This window comes from Aedes albopictus, chromosome 1 (assembly GCF_035046485.1).
Source record: "Aedes albopictus strain Foshan chromosome 1, AalbF5, whole genome shotgun sequence".
Taxonomy (NCBI): domain Eukaryota; kingdom Metazoa; phylum Arthropoda; class Insecta; order Diptera; family Culicidae; genus Aedes; species Aedes albopictus.
The window spans coordinates 44,404,193-44,426,804 of NC_085136.1; the positions used below are offsets into that span (position 1 = coordinate 44,404,193).

The 22,612-nt window shown below is 46.4% G+C and overlaps 1 protein-coding gene across 2 annotated transcripts in view; it reads right to left on the reverse strand.

Annotated features, from left to right (window-relative positions):
* Window positions 1–17,979: 17,979 nt before the first annotated feature.
* Window positions 17,980–22,612, reverse strand: part of LOC109402662 (TSET complex member tstC) — a 48,028-nt gene continuing 43,395 nt past the window's right edge. The window contains exon 4 of one of the 2 annotated variants that reach the window (XM_062844438.1): window positions 17,980–22,583. In XM_062844438.1, the coding sequence (XP_062700422.1) occupies window positions 20,862–22,583 (1,722 nt within the window). In that variant the 3' untranslated portion in view covers window positions 17,980–20,861. The remainder of the gene's footprint in view (window positions 22,584–22,612) is intronic. The other variant, XM_062844437.1, reaches the window with a different exon arrangement.

The following is a 22,612-nucleotide window of genomic DNA, read 5'->3' on the forward strand; positions in this document are numbered from 1 at the left end:
TTTAATTCACCACTTGAAATGTTTCAATTCACCACTGACTGTGGCAATATGGTGTTTGGTGGCGTTAGTGTTGTCTTCGTGTATTGGTTTGCAACCTTACTCAAGTAAAGACTCAAATCCTTACACAACTTTCCGAATGAAATTTGTTCTAGCCTGGATGTCTGTTCTCTGTGGCTATATGAACTCCTGTAGATATCTCTGGAGGAATTATTGCCCAAATCGTTGAAGGAAATAAGGCAAAAATCTTAGGACGGATTCCTGGTGGATTTTCTGGATTAATCCCTGAAGAAATTCTTATACACATACCTGTGGAAATTTGAAATCCCTAGAGAAATTCCTGGTGGAGTTCTTGAGGAAATACGTGCACGATTTCTCGTGAGGGATGTCTCAAAGATTCCCTGATGTATTTCTTTTAAAGAGTTTCTAAAAGAATCACTGTAGAAACTACTAAAGGATTCATTAAGTAATCCCTGTCGGAGTTATGCATAGAAGAAAATCATGGAAATTCTCGTATTGCAATTCATGGACAAATTTCTGAAGGAATCTCCAGAGAAATTTTTACAAAGTCCCTGGAAGATTTTGTGAGGCAAACTTTGAAGAATTTCTGGAAGATTTTCTAAAAAAAAATCCTTCAAGCAATTCTGAAGGAATCCGAGAAGAAGTCTCGTACTTATTCTTTACAGAATTTGCGTAGGAATTTCTGAGGAAACCCATGAGAGCTTTTTTTGAGCAATTTTTGAAAAATCATTACTAGGATCATCTGTTCAAAAACCTTGAAGAAAATCAAAAGAAAACTATGAATTTTCCAAAGTTAATCCAGAAGAATTTTTTTGGACATTTCCGTACTCATGCGCAGTAGAATTTGCGGAAGAATTTTTGATTAAATGCCTCGAGGATTTTTACAAGAAATCTTGAATTAATTTATAAGATTATTCATGGATGGTTTTTAAACTCAATCCTTCCATAGATTTCTTAAGCAATTTCTCAAGGATTTCTGAAGATATTCATGGAGGAATTTCTAAAGCAATTCGTGTGAGATTCTCTAAAATAATCTTTTGAGAAATTTTGGAGGAATATCTTCATCTTATTCTTTGCATTCTAGAATGACCAATAGTATCCGCTTGAGTACATGTAATCAGATGTTTTGCAGAAGGCTAATCGTCTCGAACTTGTTTGACGGCTGTTTGAGTAGTGGCATATGTAGCAGGTTCCCTTGGTCGTTCGGACAACTACTTTGCTGATCCTTCCGTCGGCTCCATGTTTCACTTCTTCAATGATTGCAATTTGTACGCCTGTTGCTAGGCGGTAGATATTCGACCAGCCTTCGCTTCCATAACCGATCTGCAAGCATCTGTTATATCTTGTGACTGTCTCGGCAAGCCTCAGCTCCAGTCTCAGCTAATGAAAACCCTTCCTTCAGGAAACTTCGGTGAAATGGATCCGTTGTTATACCTGGTTCCTGAGGGATGTACGTTAGTGGCCGGGAAAACTCATTAAATCCTCCGCATCAGCCAAATTCGTCAGTTAGTTGACGTCCTTTGCCGATCGGACTAGTCGTTCCTATAAACTAACAGTTCCATCGCGTCCGCGGACTAATCAACGCTTCCGAACAGTTTGCTTCTATCTTCTTTACAATGTCTTTGCTTGCATCGACAAAGTTAGATCCGTTTTCGGAAACAATTCTACCGGAACTCATCAAACCTGTGTAGCTGCATGGTCGCATAAACGGCATTATTCATTGTACTGGAAGGGCCGCTAGCCGAGGAACCACTATCCTACACTTGTGCATTCTGCACCATACATTCCCGAGCGACCCATTCTACCTATATCTACGAATAGCAGGGATACAGAAACGTTGTCTTAGCTAATTGATTACTGCTTCCCTGTTGGCGTATCCAAGCATCTAGTGGTAGTTTTAGATCAGTTTGGATGTTACAGGAAGCCTTCTTGACAAGATTACTGGAAACTGGAGCTTAAATGGAACAAATTCAACTTCCTGCACCCTTTCGTCCATCCGCAGCACGTTATCTTAATCTAACACAAAAGACAACTTGAACAGCATACTAGAGTCTTCGCCTCGTCCGGATATGATTACTCTTGTGCTATTCTCAATTGATAGCGCTCCGCGCATTGGTATTCTTCTCTTGAAATCGATTACTCGATCATCGCCGACCTTCGAACCTCCCGAATTGCTAAGTCCACTGGTAGCAGCTCGATCAATGATCTACGTTGCTACTGGTGGATGTTGGAGATGAACCGCAGAATACCAGGTACCAGGACTAAGATATTCCACTTGGAGATTCTAGTGTAATCGATTAACGCCTCTGCAGGATTTCACCGCTTCTGTATGCCACGAACACTTGACGCGGTCCAGGAATGCACTGTGCTCAAATCGGTTCAAAACTTCATACGTTTACTCCAAGACTGTGGTTCTGTCGGAAAGAAAGAGAACAACAAGGAAAGGCCATCTACGGGGAAGGCTATCTACCAGAATACGGAAGTATACTACACAGCCGTACACCCCTTCACTGACATCTACGAAGACATGTAGAGTAGATCCAACGTATCGTAGTCCAGCGCTATGCCACCCTCGAAATAGTGACGAGGAATTTTTGTCTTCCCAACATCTGAGGACAATTGGCTTGGTAGGTAAACCGACAAATGCACCCACTCATTTCCCGTGTCCCATGTCAGTATTGAAGTGGAAAATTGTGTTCATTGTCGACTCACCCAGCTGCTGCAGGACTTCGGTGGCGTTCAAGACCCAATTCCGGATTTCAAAGCTTTCCGTCGAATGGGTACACTGAACTTCGCTCGCCTTTTGCAGCGCATCCTTAACAGTTTCTGTACTTTTGAAGTATTCGTCCATGTAGTGCCGGTTAACAATCGCATCAGCTGCGTCCGGGTAACGATTCACAAATAAGCTAGCATTCCGATTTTTCACGTAGGTACAATGCCTGGCTTTGGTGAACAGGTCGCTCCGTAAAACGCACAATCCATAGCGTAGGGTTTTCCGCCATACATGAACCGTAGCGCCTGTTTGTCATCCGAGCGGACTTGAAGCTGGTGGAACATCTCTCGGATATTCGGTGGAGATACGATGTTCCCGGAACTTACATACCACCAACGGCAACGATGTTAGGAAGTTTGGACCTTTCATAGGCTTCGAAAGCACACCAGATGAACTTTGCTCAGCTTCTTAGGGTTGTTGACAATAGAGGTGTGCGCCGATTTCAAATCTGTCGGCGGCGGCGTTTTGCACTTTTTTGACCGGCGGCGGCGGCGTGATCGGCGTGACGCCGAATGAATTTTCGGCGGCGGCGGCGGCGGCGTGAAACGGCGTGGCCATAATTTTTAAATTTTTGTTAATTCCGTTAATCAATATCAGTGTTTTATTTTTTAGCAACTCGTCATGTTGAATATACAATGACGTGTTTATAGTTACGGTTTCTTTATTTTTTTCACATGTTTTTTTGAAAATTTATTGAAATAATTGTTATGGTGAATCATCAATCAGCTGCCAAATAAATTATCCAGAATGACCTCCTATAGGAATTCCCGGAATGAATTCTAGAGAAGTTTCCAAATAAACTCTTAAAGGAATTCCCGGAGGAACTGGTAGAGGCATTCTTATAGGTACACCTAGAGGAATTCCTGGATGAACTCCCAAACGAATTTCCAAAAGAACATCTAAAAGAATTCCCTAGAAGGACTCTGGAAGAAATTGCCGGAGTAACTTTAAGAGGAATTGCCGGAGAAAATCTCAGTGGAATTCACGGAAGAACTCCTAGAGGAATTTCTGGAGGAATTTTCGGGGAAATTACCGGAGGAACTCATAGAATAATTCTCGGAAATACTCCCAGAAATACTTTCAGAGAAACCAGTAAAGTAATTGCCGGAAACCCTCTTGTAGAATTTCCGGAGGAACTCCTAGAGAAATTGCCGAAGAAATTCGGAAAAGAATTCAAGGAGGAACTCGTAGAAAAAATATCAGAGGTATTCCTACATGAGTTCCCAGATGAACTGTTAAAGGATTTCCCGGAAGAATTTCTTGAGGAACACAGATAAAAATAAGGAGATTTACACGTCATGTAAACTTCATTTTAGTCATGTTAACTTAGTGTTGTTATGGTTTACATGATATATCATGTGAATTTGTGTTATATGTCATGTAAACACTCAGAGTCATGCTGAATTACATGACATATAATGGAAGTTTACATGATATTTTATGACTTTTACATGATATGTCATGTAAACTTTTGTGATATCCCACGCTCCAATTATGTGCATCATATGTCACAGAATTTTACACTCTTTTTTCGATCTGTGAATTCCCAGCCGGATTCCTAGAGCAATCCCCGAAGAAATGTGCCAAGAAATTTCCTGAGGAACTCATAGAGGAACTCGTAGAGGAATTCCCGGAGGAACTCTCACATAAATTTCTGAGAGAAGATCAAGACAAATACTCGATGGAACTCCTAGAAGAATTCCCAAGAAATTCGTGAAGAAATTCCCGAAAGAACTCGTAAAGGAGTTACCGGATGAACTCAGATACTTGTAGAGAAATTCCTGGGAGAATTCCTAGAAGAACGTTCGGGGAAACTCCTGGATGTTTTCCCGGAACTTAAGAGGAATTTCCGGAAAAAACTTCTAGAGGAACTTCCGGGGGAATTCTTAAAGGAATTTTCGAAGGAAACTCTTGGCATACTCAGTGTAACTTCTAGAGAAAAAACTTATAGAGTAACTCATAGTGAAAGCTGCCGGCTTAGAATAGCACTACGGACCACCTGTTCCGGGGGTAAAAGTCCACCAAACAGGTAACCCCAATACAAGGTGTCAGGCGACCCGTGCTGAGGGATGAATGGTTGAGGGGGTTTAAAATATGCTCAATCTTTAACGGAGCCCGTAGCGTGGGTAGATCGCCTTTTTGGGTTGCGTTGCGGTGTTAGATCTACCAAACCGAAATCTAGTGTCGTCCTATTTTTCAATTTTGGAATATGTGTTCTGATAATTATAGGCATTATAGTATTTAGTCCTTGCTACTGGTGTTGTGATGACTTCCAGTCTTTGAATAAAACTAAGTTTACCAACTTTACTTTGCATATAGTTAAAAACCTCGCCATCTGAGGCTAAACTCAATGCAAAGGAAATCAAATTGGGTTAGGGATCCATGCATGTACTAACTCTTCGAAGACTGGAAAGTGCTAGTACGCAAGGAACATACTAGAATCCTTATTACTGAACACATGCCCCATTATTGGAATGATATTGCTGCTAATGTTAAAACCCGGGTCCTAAACTGCCTACTGGGGAGAATTTAGCAGTAAAACAAGGGTGATGCTAGGTTTCCGATGCATGGCCAATATCAGTACTCTTGTTTTGTTTTCTAACAAAACAAAAACTATATCAAAATCGATACTTTATTGCCCCTCAATGGCAATTGAGTAATGCGACATGCACTACACTAAGGATACGGGTAATGTCACAATAGATCTAAAAACTGGTCGCAGTGACAAACCCGAACAGGAATAAAAAAAAAACTCATAGTGAAATTGCCTGGGTAACTTCTTTCCGGCAAAACTCGTGAAAGTGTTCCCGAAGATATTCGAATTCCAGGAAATACTCCCGGGAGGAATTCCCGGTCGAACTTCTAGTGGAATTTCCGAATAAACTCTTTAAGGAACTCCCGGAGGAACTCGTAGAGGCATTCCTGTAGGTACACCTAGACAAATTCCCAGAAGAACTTTAGAGAAAGTCACGGTGATTCCCGAAAAAACGGGAAGGAATCCTCGAAGGAACTCGTAGAGAAATTCCCGGAGGAATTCCTGGGGGAAATCCTAGAGAAATTCCGAGAGGAACTTCTAGAGGAATGATCGGAGAAACTTCTGGAAGAATTTCCGGACGAATTCTTAAAGAAACTCCAGGAAGAATTCCAGGAGGAACTGCAACAGAACTTGCAGAACTCCCAGAAAACTCCCGGAACAAATTCTATGAACTCTTAAAGGAATTCCCGTAAAAATTCGTTAAGCAATTCCCAGATGAACTCATGGAGAAATTCCCTGAGGTGCTCCTAGAGGAATTGCCGGACGATCACCCAAAGGAATTTCCAGAAAAAAACTTCTAGAGAAATTGCCGGAGGATCTCCTAAAAGAATACCCGGAGTAACTATTAGAGGAATTTCTAGAGGAAGTACTACAAAAAGTCCCAGTGAAACTTCTGTAGCAATGTCCGGAGAAACTCCTAGAGGATGTCTCGGAGAAAACTCTCGGATTTTCTAGAGTTCCCGGAGCCGGAGGAACTCTTTGCGGAATTCTTGGCGAAACTGCTGGAAGAATCTTCAAAAGAGTTGCTGGAGAAATTTCATCTCTTCTGGAGATGAACACGACATAAACATTTTTTTTCAGAATCACTAGCATTTTCTTCAATCTTCGGAATCCCTACATTCTTTCTCCAGCCATCAGTTATCTTCAGGAACCCCCGGTATCTTTGTAAACTCGATTCAATTCAAACGACAAACTCTTAAACTTTTAAAACATCGTTGACGCGACATGCGAAGTTTAGAATTTAAAACAACTACCGGTGGAACTGAGTGTAATTTGATTTATTTTAGCGTTCCTAATTCTTAGAACTAAAAAAATGCACCACCGCTGAAAACGACCTTACAAATGCTTTGTATGCAGATGACTCCAATAAATAAATTGCTTGAAATATTGTAATGAAATAAATCAAGAAATAATATAACTTATCAATGGGTTTTTGAGATCGGCGTAGAAAATTGGAGTTCGGCGGCGTAAGCGGCGGCGCGCCGAAAAATAATCGGCGGCGGCGGCGTGAACCAAAAATCGGCGGCGGCGCCGGCGTGGCGCGGCGGCGCACACCTCTAGTTGACAACATTTTGAACCAAGTTCAGGATCTTCTTCTGACCGGTATTCCTGAACTCGTCAACTATCGCTTCGTGGCAATATCCGTTTTGTTTTGTACTCGACCATCGATGTTTGGCTTCAATGATGACATTTGGGACAAGCGTTTCTCCAAGGCCCTCATGTGGCGTGCCGCCATCGGGTAGCTATCCGAAAGCGACTCTCTCGTTGAAAATCCCGGTGAGTATTTCCCGGGCTCGTTGATATTCTTCTGACTCCGGAAGCACTTCTACCGAGAGTCCAGCCTCCTCTAACACGTAGTGCGACTTCAGGAGATGATGCAGTTGGTTCGATACACCAGTGCATGAATGATGACCGACGTATGCTGTACGCAGACTGCCTGCTTCTTGTGGGTGGACCGTGAAGGTCCAACAAAGCTTAGACCTGATTGCAATTGGCTCTCCGCTCTGTCCGACATTAGGAGCGAACAAATCTAGGTGCTTCAAACGTCGGGTATGCGATCAATGACTGTTTGGGTAGCTTGAGTTGACCGACTGTATGGACATTGATTCGGGGTAATGGCTTCCAGTCTGTTTCACTTCAAAACGGATTCTTATGTTTGCATCCGACGTTTCGGACACATTTATTGTGCCTTCTTCTTAGGAATTAATAAAGTCCCGTCTTCTTGGGAATTAATAAAGCACCTTTGCCTCCTTATGTCCTGACAATTCACCCACTTCGTTCAAGCCGTGGGCTGATTTTCGGAAATCGATCCGGCTCGCAGACATGAGGTGCAGTCTGTTTCGCGCCATTTTCGCACTTGTTCACAGAGGGAGCGGACCTGGTGTGATGGTTAGAACACTAGACCATCACGCTGAGGACCTGGGATCGAATCCCACTCCCGACAAACTCGCAAAATGTGAGTTCTTCCTTCGGAAGGGAAGTAAAGCGTGGGTCCCGAGATGAACTAGCCTAGGGCTAAAAATAAAAAATCTCGTTAATACAGATAATACTTGTTCACAGAACAAAGACTAAATACAAACTACACTAGACGTCGGACAGCACAGGCAACCCATAGTGAGCCAATAAAGCACTTTCAATAAAATAATTATTGAAATCCAAGAGGTCATACTAAATCCTAAGAATTCCCAAGAAAACTAAGGGTTTCTCATTGTCCTTCAAGTGTTTCGGGCAGAGCGGTATTGAGTCTGAAATTTGCTGCTGAAATTCCATCATTTCTTTTCAAAATCTTGTCGATATTTCATGAAATGAAATTTCACAATCTTCGTCAAAATTTTATTAGAAATGGGCAGATTGTTTCCTGCATTTCGTAAGCTTGCAACTTCCAACGAATGTATAAGAATTTACGAGAGAATACAAAAGATTGAACGGTTTACATCTACATTCGAAGATATCCCACCGCCGTCCTTGAGTTTCACCTAGAATTCCACCCACAGAATGTATTTTTTTCTGATTTCCTGTTGAATCTCAGAGTTTCGGCAAGGATTCCATTGAAACTCTGCAATCGTTATCAACGTTAATCATTTTGGTCACAATTTTAGGAAAATCTATTCGAATTCCTATTGGAATCTCAAGATTTCAAGGGGCCTGGGGGATTTCAGGGGTTCAGGGGAGGTCATAGGGGCCTTTAACCCTTTATAAGGCAGTGGCAACTATATTGCCACCTACTATTTGTATTTGTTTCTGTTTTATTACAATTTATTTCGAACTTTTTTTTTGGTTTACGCAAAATTGGGATTACTAACAACGCCTGGTATTTTTTTTGGTACTAAACAAAGCTTTAACAACAATTTAGGAGTCATTTGTAGTCTCAAAAATGGCTAAATTTGACCGCGTGAAAAAAAAATTAGCTCAAACTTATTATAAAATTATAGATTTGGTAAATATTTTAAGAAATAATCAAATTCTCGGTTGACAGGAGTTGAACTACACATTTTATATTATGGGTTAAGCCCTAATCCACTCTAAAATCTCTTTTCCGGCTTTTTGTCGAAGTCAAAAGAAGAAAAGTACCCTAAACGGGCAGTGGCAAGAATATTGCCACTAGCGCTGGTGGCCTAAACGGGCAGTGGCAACTATATTGCCACCTAGATTTTTGAGAGTTTCTTTCAAACAAAAATTGCTTTGTACATGTAATCATGTATATAATCATTTCCATAATAGTATGCTTTGACAACTCTTCTAGTTTTCTTGGCCTTATAAAGGGTTAAGGAGGTTTGAGGGCTCTGTCAGGGATTTTTAATAAGTTCCGGGAGGTCCCATGGGCGTTTCAGAGGGCTCCAGGGACGCATTAAAAGGTCTGAGGGGGTTCCATGGGAGTTCCAGTGGGTCTCAGGTGGTACCACGAAATTTCGATGGCGTTTAAGGGGGTCTCAATGGCGTATCAAAGGGTCTCAAGGGATTCAGGAGCACCAGGGGGTCTCAGGGGCGTTTTAGGGGTTCTCATGGGCATTAAATGGAATAAATGGAATTCAGGGGGTACCCGGAGGTCTCAGGGATTTTCGGAGGATTTCAGAAGCGTTACGCCGACGTTTGTGGGGATTTTATAGGGTCACTTGTACGCTACATCGATCCTTGGAGGTTTTAGGGGGATTTCGGGGTCAGAGGTTCAGAGGATTTTCAGAGACCCTTTCACAGAACCCTTTGAAATTCACTCCCTCAAAGTGCAAATTTTCGGTATGTCAATCCGCGTGGTCAGTTATGACCCCCCTTGAAACGCCCCTGAAATTCCGAGAAATCCGCGTAGCCATTTGAAATGCCCCTGAAGCCCCTTTGATATGGGGGTGTTCCTGAAACCTCCCTGACATGCTCTTGAAGTCATGATATTCAATTTGGAATGCTCCTGAAACACATTGAAACGCCTTTAAGAGGCTCTATAGAAAGTAGTAGTCCCCATAGGATGCAAGTGGGTATTTAAAAGAAAGGAGGACAGCGTCGGTAACGTTGCTCGTGTTAAGGCTCGTCTGGTTGCGCAGGGGTTCTCGCAACGCCCTGGCGTAGACTACGACACGGTTTTCGCACCGGTGGCATCCCAGAACACATTGCGGGTTCTGTTCACCGTAGCGAGCCACAAACACAAACGGATGATCGTGCATCGTATTGACGTCAAGTCAGCGTATCTCCATGGGCGGTTGCAAAAAGACATCTGTATGGAGCAACCGAAGGGATTCGTTCAGCCGGGTAAGGAGCAATTGGTTCGCAAGCTAGAAAGGAGCCTTTACGGGCTAAAACAGGCGGTGAAAGTGTGAAACGAGACCATCAGCGGGATCCTGGAGAAGTTAGGATTGTCTGTAAGTCAAGGTTGTGCGGAACGCCGAAGTCTATTTGCTGATATATGTGGACGATATGCTACTTGCAAGTACCAATGTCAACGAAATCAAGCGAACGGAGAAAGACGCTTTACCAAGGACGATGAGGGATTCTACAATCTGGATCAAGAGGTGTACACGAGGAAGATTGCAAAGCCGCGTAGTTGCCGGCTAAGAATAGGACTACTAACCCCAATTCAAGGTGTCAAGCGACCCGTGCCGAGGAATGAGTGATCGAGGGGGTGAAAAAGATGCTCGATCTTTAACGGAGCCTGTGGGGTACCTGGGCACCCCCCACAGTATGCTGTCCCTTACCGCGTTAATGCAGAGCTCTGGCGTGGTGGACATTATTTCTCGTGCAACTCGTGGGAACAAGTATGAGCAAAAATCAAAAATCAATTAACTTAGGTGGAAGTAGTGGTGCGATCAACCCCTTCGCAAGAAGTGGGTTGATGAGGTCTCCGACAAGGAGAAGCGAGGAGTCAGGTGCTGGTAGCTTACGTAGCTCAAGCGTGGGAGCTCCTGTCCACTCCACGGCAAGCCAGCCGGTGGAGGTTATGGACGGAGCGTGGCTGCTGAGGGCCATAAGCCAAGAAGTTGGTAAAGGACGGCCCGCATTAGAGGTTGCTGAGCACCAGCTTGGCAAAATCATCGACTTTGCGACAACTAAGTCGAATATAAGCAAGGACCTGAAAACGGCCTTGCTTAGACTTAGAGTGTCTGTCGATGAGGCCAAGCAGGAGCACGCGGTGGCGTTGCTGGCTGCTACAGCTGCGGAACCAGCAAAGGAGAATGTGTCAAAGTTTACACAAACAGAGGCCTTCTCCTTCGCAGGTAGTCCGAGGAGTGTGGAAGCGAATGCTCGTGACAAACGTGACAAGCACTCGCAGAAGCGGGCGAGGCAGCCGTCAGGTGAGGAGCTGTCTGGCGGCGCCCGCAAGGCCAGGCGTATAATAACCCCGAAAGCCGGTGGTAACGCTGGAAAGTCGGACCCCAGCCAGGGTTCCCGGAAAGCTGGGAAGGGTGGGCCTGAAAAGGCTGGCCCGTCCCGGAATGATGGGAATAAGGGGTTGCGACCAATGGTGGGCCCTCAGCAGCCACAGAGCAGGGCGGTCCAAGGAGAAGACCCTCCTTGGACAAAGGTAGAGCGGAAGAAGAAGAAGAAGGTGAATCCGCAGGTAGAAGTACAGGACGCCAAACCAAGGCGTAGGAAGGCAGGTGCCAGGCGTGAGAAAGGCGACGCTATCGTCATCAAGACAGAACAGTCCAAGTACTCGGACGTCTTGAAGACGATGCGAAGCGACGCCAAGCTTGAGGGTCTTGGAGCCGACGTACGCAGTATTAGACGTACTCGTACGGGCGTGATGATCCTGGAGCTGAAGCGCCAGAAGGAGCACAAGGGCGCCGCCTACAAAAGGCTGGCAGAAGAGGTCCTTGGCGAAGGTGTGCAGGTGAGGGCTCTGACACATGAGGCGACTCTGAAGGTCAAAGACATTGACGAGATCACCGAAGTGGAAGAGCTCGTCACGGCACTGCGGCAACAGTGCGATGTGCAGGTGGCCGCCGCAGCCGTTAAGCTACGGAGAGGGCCAGCAGGGACACAGATAGCTTTGGTTCAGCTACCTGTGGCGGATGTTAAAAAGTCCGTTAAAGTAGGGAGTATTAAGGTGGGCTGGTGTGTATGTCACCTGACATTCCACGAGCCACCTGAGGTTTGCTTCAGGTGTCTGGAACCAGGACACAAGTCGTGGGACTGCAAAGGCCCCGACAGGCGCAAACTGTGTAGGCGATGCGGCGCTGAAGGTCATAAGGCCCAAAGCTGCACGAGTCCGCCCATATGCATGATCTGTACCGGGAAAACCTCGAAAAACAGACATGCGATGGGTGGTCCAGGGTGCCCGGCCTTTAAGAAAGCCGCAGTGAGCAACAAATCACAGTGCAGGTAACGCAGCTGAACCTGAACCACTGTGATGCGGCTCAGCAACTGCTTTGTCAGGCGGTTTCTGAGTGGGAGACGGATATCGCCATCATTTCGGACCCATACCGAGTACCCGCCGGCAACGGCAACTGGGCCTCGGATGGGACCAGGAAAATGGCGGCGATATGGACGACGGGTAAATACCCCATGCAGGAGTTGGTGTCTACTACCTATGAGGGCTTCGTGGTCGCCAAAGTAAACGGGGTCTTCTTCTGTAGCTGTTATGCGCCTCCGCGGTGGCCGATCGAGCGGTTCACGCAAATGCTGGACCGCTTAACGACCGTGCTAACAGGGCGAAGGCCGGTGGTAATAGCGGGTGACTTTAATGCCTGGGCTGTGGAATGGGGAAGCCGTTTCACGAACCAGCGGGGTCAGATCCTGCTAGAAACACTGGCCATCTTAGATGTCGACTTGGCTAACGTCGGTACCAAGAGTACCTATAGTCGAAACGGAGCGGAGTCAATTATTGACGTGACCTTTTGTAGTCCTGGCCTAACAAGTAGTTCGAACTGGAGAGTAGATGATGGCTACACTCACAGCGACCACCTGGCGGTTCGCTACAGTATCGACTACAACAACAGCAGACAGCGGATAGAAGAAGAGGCGGCTAGGCCAAGGCCAAGCCCTCGTAGGTGGAAGACATCATACTTCGACGAAGAGGTATTTAGGGAAGCGCTCCGCCGTGAGCGAAACTTACTCGGTTTAGACGGCGACGAGCTGGTAGCGGTGCTCTCACGTGCGTGTGATGCGACCATGCCTAGGAGAGTCCACCCTAGAAATGGGAGGCCACCGGCTTACTGGTGGACCGACGCGATTGCGGACCTGCGCCGCGCCTGCCTACGGGCTAGGCGGCGGATGCAGCGAGCACGATCAGAGGAAGAGCGAAACGAACGGCGGGTGGTGTTCGCCGCTGCAAAAGCCGCGCTCAAGACCGAGATAAGAGCAAGCAAAAAGGCCTGCTTTGAGGGTCTCTGTCAGAGTGCCAATACGAACCCGTGGGGTGATGCCTACAGGATCGTTATGGCCAAGACGAGAGGTGTGATGGCTCCTACAGAGCAATCTCCAGAGATGTTGGAGGGGATCATTGGAGGACTTTTTCCGCGTCATGATCCTAGTCCTTGGCCTCCTTTCGTAGGACAGCCGGGGACTGGGGCTGGCGATGAGGAAAGGGTCACCGATGTGGAACTTGCGGGGATAGCTAAGTCCCTTAGCGTAGGTAAGGCCCCAGGTCCGGACGGAGTTCCGAACCTGGCCTTAAAAGTAGCTATTGCAGAAGCTCCCGAGATGTTCAGGTCTGCTATGCAGAAATGCCTGGACGAGGGAGTTTTCCCAGAAGCTTGGAAGAGGCAGAGCCTGGTACTATTGCCAAAGGCGGGGAAACCACCCGGAGACCCGTCGGCATATAGACCAATATGCTTGATTGACACGGCGGGGAAGGTGCTCGAAAAGATCATCCTCAATAGAATGTTGAAGTTCACTGAGGGCGTAAATGGTCTCTCGAGCAACCAGTATGGCTTCCGGAAGGGGAGGTCCACCGTAGACGCTATCTTGTCGGTTACAAAAACCGCCGAGAAAGCACTCGAGCCTAAGAGGAGGGGAATTCGCTTCTGCGGGGTAGTGACTCTGGATGTAAGGAATGCATTTAATAGCGCCAGTTGGGCTGCTATTGCCGATGCGCTCTTGCGTCTGGGGATACCGGAGTACTTGTACAAAATTCTCGGAAGCTACTTCCAGAATCGCGTACTAGTATACGACACAGAGGTGGGTCGGAAGTGCTTTCACATAACCTCAGGAGTCCCGCAAGGTTCCATCCTGGGTCCGGTGTTATGGAATGTCATGTACGACGAGGTGTTGAGGTTAGAGTACCCAGTGGGAGTGGTGATTGTCGGATTTGCCGACGATATTACGCTCGAAGTCTACGGTGAAACGATCGAGGAGGTGAAGTTGACTACCGACCACTCGATCAAGGTTGTGGAGGCGTGGATGCGGTCCAGAAAACTGGAGCTGGCTCACCACAAGACAGAGGTGACGGTTGTTAACAACATGCAGTCGGCGCAGCAGACGGAGATCAGTGTAGGAGAATGCACTATCCTGTCGAAGCGCTCTGTCAAGCACTTGGGCGTGATGATCGACGATAAGCTTACCTTCGGTAGCCACGTCGATTATGCCTGTAAAAGAGCCTCCACCGCTATTGCGGCACTGTCCCGGATGATGTCCAATAGCTCAGCGGTGTACGCCAGTAAGCGCAAGCTTCTGGCTAGTGTTGCTACGTCCATACTTAGGTATGGCGGCCCGGCGTGGGGTACCGCGCTAAGTACTGAATGCTACCGACGGAAGCTGGAAAGTACTTACAGGCTTATGTGTCTGAGGGTTGCAAGCGCGTACCGTACCGTGTCACACGACGCTCTCTGTGTCATTACTGGTATGGTGCCTATCAGCATTCTTATCAGTGAGGACATGGAGTGCTTCGAAATGCGCGGCACAAGAGGCATACGCAAAACTGTCAGGATGGCCTCTATGGTCAAATGGCAGCGCGCGTGGGACAGTTCCACCAAAGGAAGGTGGACCCATAGGTTGATACCGAGGGTAGATAGTTGGATTAATAGGCGCCATGGGGAAGTTACATTCCACCTGACACAGGTCCTTACAGGTCATGGTTGCTTCCGACAGTATCTACACCGTTTCGGGCATGCGGATTCTCCCGAATGCCCAGTGTGCAATGGTTTAGAGGAAACGGCGGAACACGTGTTGTTCGTGTGCCCGCGTTTTCGCACAATGCGTGACCGCATGCTTGCCACATGCGGGGAGGACACAACTCCGGACAACTTGGTCCAGAGAATGTGTAGGGATGAGATTAGCTGGAATGCCGTTTCAACGGCTATCACCCATATCGTCTGGGAGCTACAGAGGAGGTGGCGCGTGGACTCGGAGAATGGCTAGTCCAGATGCTGTACAAGAGGTGGTCCAGGGGTTCGAAGTCGGCTTCGTAGGTCATACCGGTGCCCTGCGGTCGAGATCGACCCTTACAGCGATTAAGTGGCCGCGGAGAGGAAGTCCCGGTAGTGGTGCTGTCGTGGCGTCGGTCTACTGGGTTGGATCTGAGCCCGCGGTTGGAAAGGGGTCCCCGGCAAGGGTCGGGGTAGGTGAGATCCTGCTGTCTGCAACCTACGGGTGCATCTGATAGGGCCTGAAGGTTAGTGATACCCTTCCTTTGCGGGCAGGTCAGATCGGGTTGCACGTGGGCATCAGTTCTTGATGTCCGCTCAGCAGTAGGGCACGGGCGGGGTTGACCCTGCCCGCCTTCCGAGGACAAAGGGAGTGGCGAGGACCACTCGGGAAACTGGCTAAGCGCCAGCATGCTATCGTGATGGACTCTCCAGAGCGAGTCATCGATGTTCGTTGCTGCTAGGCTACGGCAGCTAACCTTGAGGGTGCGATATGCACTAGCCCCTCTCTGAAGCAATACCTTCTTGGTGGTTCCGGAGAGACGTAGGGTTTGGCGACCATAGGAATGTGTTTTAGTGGGTCGAGGAGAGAGTAGTCCTGGCTTCTATCGGCATTGTAGAAGACGGCCTCATCCCCACACTACCCTAACCTTCCTGTTAGGGTGTCTGATGAGCAGATTTATCCCCCTATGGTTTAGAAGGAAAAAAAAAAAAAAAAACCGATATGGACGAGGCCAAAGAGTCGAAGCTGGATGATGGCAGAGCAGGAAAGACAGTCAGGCCTTACCGGACAACATGCGCTACCATATCCTAGTTGGAGCGCTGTTTTACATCTCGGTGAACACCAGGCCGGACATCGATAGCCAGCCCACTAGCAATAGCTCAGATAGGAAGTCCAATACAGGATATGTGTATCAAGTCGGACAGGCAACGGTGTGCTGGGCCAGCAGGAAGCAGGCATACGTTTCCCTGTCAAGCATGGAAGCTGCCCAAGTAACACACTTGTCACAGAAGAGTCACGGCGGCGCAGGTTTTTGTTACGCAGAAGTCACTGTGACTTACTTCTAACAAATAAACACTTAAATAAAAGAAAATCGGGTTAAGTACGGTTCCTTTGAATTCCACTAAGAATTTGCATCGATTTTCTTTTATTTACAGATATTCCCCTAACAAGCCCAGGTTAATCATCATCAAATAAACACTTACTTGCTAGAAGTAAGTCACAATAACTTTTGCGCAACAAAAACCTGCGCCGCCGTGACTTTTCCGTGATAAGTGTGTTACTTGGGTGAATACATCGCGTCCATCGAGGCATGCAAGAAGGTCATCTTCGAGGACATTACCAGCTGTATTAGTTCCGTGGAGGTGGAGCGCCAATCAAGACTGGCTATGTCCAAGCACATTGATACGAGGATGCACTTCACAAAGGGCTTGGTGCAAAAAGGAATCGTCGTGCTGAAGTACTGCGCCACAGAGACATTGATTGGTTGCCGATGTTCTGACCAAGCCGGTCGGATGCGTGAAGCAGAAGCAGTTCGCGAAAGCGTTGGGCTTGACCGACGCGAACGTAACATCAATATCGAGGAGGAGTGTCGGTGGGGGCGATCTCTAGTAACACCACCATTACGACGTCGATCATGATTCGACAAAGTCGACGAACGAGAGAGAAAGCGTAAGTTTCGAACGGAAACAGACTTCTCCCTTCAGTTAGAACTGTACCGCGATCGAATAAAGTTGTATTCAAACCACGCTCTGTGTGTTGCGTAGTGCACTTTTGTCGGTTTTCCTGCTGGTCATCGGTTTTATTACATGAAACACCGAGCGTAACTGTATTGTTCGATAATTTTCGTGTTACGGACCCCAATAAGACCCCAAGAGTATCTGTACCATCAGACGGAGGTACTCATGCGCCTCTGTGCCAAGCTCTGTGCTTACAATACAAAACAATACAATAGTCCAAGTACATTGAACAACGTGTTCACTGAGCGCCGTACGGGGTGAACGATTTCACCAATACCTATGCCTACGTAAAACGATTTCTCCTGGTCACGGGCAAGAAACTCCTGAAGCAAAACATGTGCTGACAGGTCACCGTTTTGGTACCGAGCAGCCAAAGTTCACTCTGTAAAATACTGTATTTCTGACTCGATCATGAACCTTCATTCATGTTTTATGAATGGATGAAGCCACGGGGGAGTCGTCACCTGCTAAATTGTTACACCGAGCCGAGGGAAACAACACCTGCAAACGAATGCTTCGGATTGAGCATTATAGAGGGTGCTAGTGAGATGCCAAACGATGTTTTTGAAGCAATTTTCTTCTAAGTAATATGTCTGTTTGTCTGTGCCTGTATGCCTAGTGTTCAATATTGTATCATCCGTGTTCAATGGACAACACTTGGAATAAAACCTTCATATTACATTTTAGTAATGCTTGTGGATCTGAAAAACTGGACTCCAGAAAGTTCTTATGAGGTTCAATAGGACGTGAAGATACATAGCTTATTTCCTTGGTTACTCTCTGGTATGTACCGTGGACAAAAAGATTGCCTTTCTAATGCTAACGTACAGTATCGGACAATAAAAATGCACCAAAGCCATTTTTCCATACAAACTAGTAAACTTTGGATTGCAATATCTCAGTTATTTCTCAACCGAATGTTTTCATTTTTCTGTGACGAACTACAAAACATGTCAAGTCATAAAAACTATTGAAAATTTTCGGGGATGACTATTGATACAAAAGTTACAGATAGGTTGAATTTTGACAATAAAAATGCACCAAGACCAAAAAATTAATAGCGAAAAATGCTGAAGTCAAATCATGTTGGTCTCTTCAGCAAATTTATTCGTTATTGCATAAGAAACATATTTGCCGAAGACACCATAATGTTATGACGTAACCATTTTTTGTTATTAATTGTTTTATCTTGGTGCATTTTTATTGTCAAAATTCAACCTATCTGTAACTTTTGTATCAATAGTTATCCCCGAACTTTTTCAATAGTTTTTAAGAATTGACATGTTTTGTAGTTCGTCACAAAAAAATGAAAACAATCGGTTGAGAAATAACTGAGATATGGCAATCCAAAGTTGACTAGTTTGTATGGGAAAACGGCTTTGGTGCATTTTTATTGTCCGATACTGTACGTAGACCTTCCAGTCAATATCGAAGGCAGTTTCTGGATGACCTAAGCTAGTTCCGTATTGCATTCCACAGTTGTCCTTAAGTGTACTCTGCTATCCTAGCCTTTTGAGAAATTGTTGATTTACTTGTGGTACCGGTACCGACCTTCATCCCACATGGAGTTCAATATGACTTATGCGGAATTGAAGATCAATGTCATATTCCACGACCATTGGACTTATTTCTACAGCTCATTCTTGCAATACTCAACATTGATTAATGGTTACAGTGATGTTAGCGTGTTGAAAAACCCAGAAATTGACCCTTGTGTCGTACCATCACCGGTCGGAAGTCACATTTTTGCATAAAGTTCTTGGATGACCTTGAATATTAAAACTCTTAGAACCGCATCTCCAGACAAAATGCGTATCCAACACTATCAGAATCTCCTTCCCGTGACAGCAGTGCTGGCGCAGAGGTGAACTCATGAGTCTCTTGAGGCATATAAACAGCCCTTCTCAAGGTCCTTCCCATACTCGACAGCCGTAAGGACGTGGCCGGCGCGATATTTACTTCATAAAGTTTGGAAATCTGGAGGATGGGTATTGAGGACGTTAACTAACTCACAAAGTTATACGATCTCCTATGCCCAAGTTTTGTTCATGGAAGGTTTTTGAATGAATTTGAGTCTACTTAGAACCCGACTGGCTTTGGAATACAAAAAGTTCTGAAATTCTTGTTCTAGTTGTTAGCACAGACAAACAGACGTAACACCTTGAACGAAATCCATCGCCCAGTTTAAACTACCATCACGTGGTGGAACAGTTGCACGAAATACTGTCCCAACAAACATTATTGCTGTACAAGAGTTGGACAAACCTCTCTTAAGTGAACTTTAGCTTAAGAAACTGTTATTCAGCTAGTTCTGTTTCTTGGGGTGTTGTGCAATATCGTCAACAGAAGGCGCTAGTGTGAAACGTCAAACGCATAGAAAAACGATGCGCGCGCCTCTGGTTGTGAAAGCCATAACTATGAAAATTTAAAATGATCGTTAAAAGCGTGGTCGATGGAAATTTCACAAGTGTTACGTTGTTAGTCTCGAACTTTCAAATGCGCGATTTGATTTCTGTACTGCCCCGTTAAAAGAAAACTTCAGCATAATTCCACAATCTTCCCAGTAGCGAGAAACTTCTGTAAAAAAAAACAAACGGCAAAACGATAAACAAGACGATAAGACTATATAGGTGTGGTAACTATGGAAACAAGCCGCACTTGCTTGTATGTATTGAATTGAACTTTCTTCTCAACTTCTCATGTGTTTTGATGTGAAACAGCGCGCCTTCTACGAGATCCTTAAACATTAAGCTAACTAGAGTCAAGTTTTAATCCGGAATAAGTTCTGTACACACTAGATAGATACCTTGCGTCCGACTACCGACGCGACGGTTGATCCGCTGTCATAAATGGTTTGTTTTTGGCGCTTGTCACAGTAAGTAGTGCCTCCTTTGACAGTTTGAAATCTAAAACAGGCGGATTTATCGAAAGTTGTTTTCTGTTTTTGTTTTCGTCAGTGATAAAAGGCAATTTCCATTTAAAGTTTACCCCTTGTTTGTTTGTGTGTGTGTGAACTTAACTAAACTGACAGAGAAACTCACGCGCGTGTGTGCGTTAAGCCATTGTTACACTAGTTGTCAGATAAACAAAAGATCTATTTCTTCATGCGTTGTATTGACATATTTCTGATTCAGAACAACGGTTACAAAAAGCTTGTGTTCAGTGTACGCAGTGCCAACATCAACAGTTTCGCTGTGTTTGTTTACGTGTTGTTTTTGCGAGTAGTTTTTAGGCTGTTTTTGTTTGTTATTGTTTAAGTTTTTGGTGTGTTGTGTGCTTACTGTTTACTATCGATGCAATTTGCAATTTACTGAATTGTCGGTGTGTTGAATTACAATTGATTCTACTATTTCTTCTTATGTTTACAAAAGTCGTTATTGGTTGATACCTGTTGATGCGTTGTTCTGTCACTGTTCGGTTTCTGGTTATTGCCGTACTGTCCTCTCTGATGACACAATTGTTTCAATGTATTCGTTCAAATTGAAGCTGAAAACTTAAAATTGTGGGACTTTGAAAGCTGTTAGGGTTTTGAGGACATCTTCAGTTATCTACCGTATTGAGATTTCGTGGAAGGCCAAACGAAAATAGTAATGATGAGTCGTAGATATAGCTACGCCAAGATATTCAGAAGATACAGATTGGGTGAATGATCGTGTTGTGGATCAAAGGCCGGTGACAGGAAGAGTCTTCAAGCTGTCATACAATGTGCATCCAGAACATGGTGAATTACATCCCCCAACGAACCTGTGTTTAACACCTTAAGAGAGGATACCATAGTCGTAGGTAAGACTAATAGAAGTCACCCAAAAACTCCTGTACAGCTTTCAATCCCACTGTTGCACAACAAACTGATTGTCCAAACAATTGTTCTACGCGACCTGAGCGAACACAAACCCTATCCTTACGCCTAAACATTACCTAACGATACTCGTCTATAACACACACCAAAAAAGATCCCGGAATTGAGTCCCCGAAAAAACATTCACTACATCGGTCACCCCACTTCCTACACATTCTGTTCGCCGTCCTCGTCCTGTTCGTTCAACAGTAACGGACTGTGGTCCCCAATGGCAGCCCCGGTGCCCGATCCAGCACCACTTCCACTCGGAGGCAGCCCCGTCCCCGGGGTCGTCGGTGCCGACTTAGACATCCAGCTGCTGCACCGGTTTCGTCCGCGGCCCAGTAGACCTGCCGCAGCGGCACTGGCCATCGCCGAAGGACTCCGAAGTGACCGGAGGTGACCTGTCGAAAGTCCCGTACTGTTCTGATTCGATGCAATCGGAATGTACATGGCTTTGCGACCGCTGGAACTTCCCAGAGCACCCAAGGCCGATCCCTGCGAAGGCACCTTGGAGAAGAACTTCTTTTTGCTGATCAGCGAGGAAGGCCGTCTCAGGTGCGAAGTCGCGGGAGGAGCCGTGGTCGCACTGCTCGGATTGCTGATGGAGTTGTTGGAGGTGCCGACGCCGGCTCCCGTCGGCGGAAGTTGCGGGTTGATGATGATGATTCCTTCGCTGGTGCTGTTCGAAGCGCTGATGTTCTGCAGTTGCCGGATCTGCTCCAGCAGTTCACGGACCTCGAGCGTGGGGCTAGTTGCCCGTGGCGGTGAATCGGGAGTTCCTAGATTTGCCAGACTGGAGACGTTCGAACCGGTGTTGGAACCGATGTAGGAATTCCGAAGACCTTCGAACTTCTTCGCCAGCTCGATGTTGATCGGAGAGTCTTCGCTGTTTGCCGTGAAACCGGAGGAAGGCTGGTGGTGTGCGTGGAACTGCGCCTGCTTCTGTTGCTGCTGCAGGATTTGGCAGCAGGTTTCCAGACTTCGCCGCAGAGCGTTGAGGTCCTGGTATTCGCTCTCGGAGTTGGCGGGGATCGTAATGGAGATGCCACCGATCGAGCCGCACGAGCTGTAGATGTTGGCGTTGGTCAGACTGTTTCTATGCGTACTTGTGCTTTGGCTGGCAGCGTTGCCAGTTCCGTTGTTGTTGTTGTTTACGGTATTGGAGTGTTCGCTGGAAGCTTGCTGTTCCACGGCATCTAGGCTGCCCTCCAGGGAGCCGTTACGGCTCGATTGTAGCGTTGAGGCAGCGTGGTGCTGCGCATAGATCAGTCCTATGGGGTTGGAGCCGTCGCTGGCTACACTGTTGTTGTTATTGGTGCTGTTATGTACACTAAACCGGTAGTGATCGCTCTGCGATCCAGACATGGGCGCCGAGCTTCCGGATTGTTCACTCGCGTCGCCAGCACTCCGACCTTCTCCGCTACCACTACCTTGAATACTGTGGTTGTTGTTGTTGTGAAACTGGGCACTTTCCGATGACCGAAGCATCAATCCATGGCTACCCATGAATCCTCCGACCACGCCGTAGTAGTTGGAGTTCGGCACCGAATTCGGCCTGTGGCCGGAACCCATGCCCTCCAAGGTACACGCTTGCTGCGAGGCAGATCGGGGCATTCCCAGATAGTTGCGCGTCGTCATCGACAGGTCAGGACTGGCAGCCCTGGAGTAAGGCGGTGGAATCAACGTGTTCGCCTCGTTTGCCGTACAGATAAAACTAGAACTAAGGGAGTCTACTGTGCTGGTCCCGGATAGTGATCCCACCGGTCGAACGATGTAGTTCCGGAAGTACTGCACCATCAGGTAGTTGGCCCCACCGCCGTTCCCGCTCTTTCCGGTGTCTCCGGTGTAGCTGAACACCAGCGGATACAGGTCCGGTTTGGAGGTTACCTGCAAAAGAACAATACCATTAGAACACT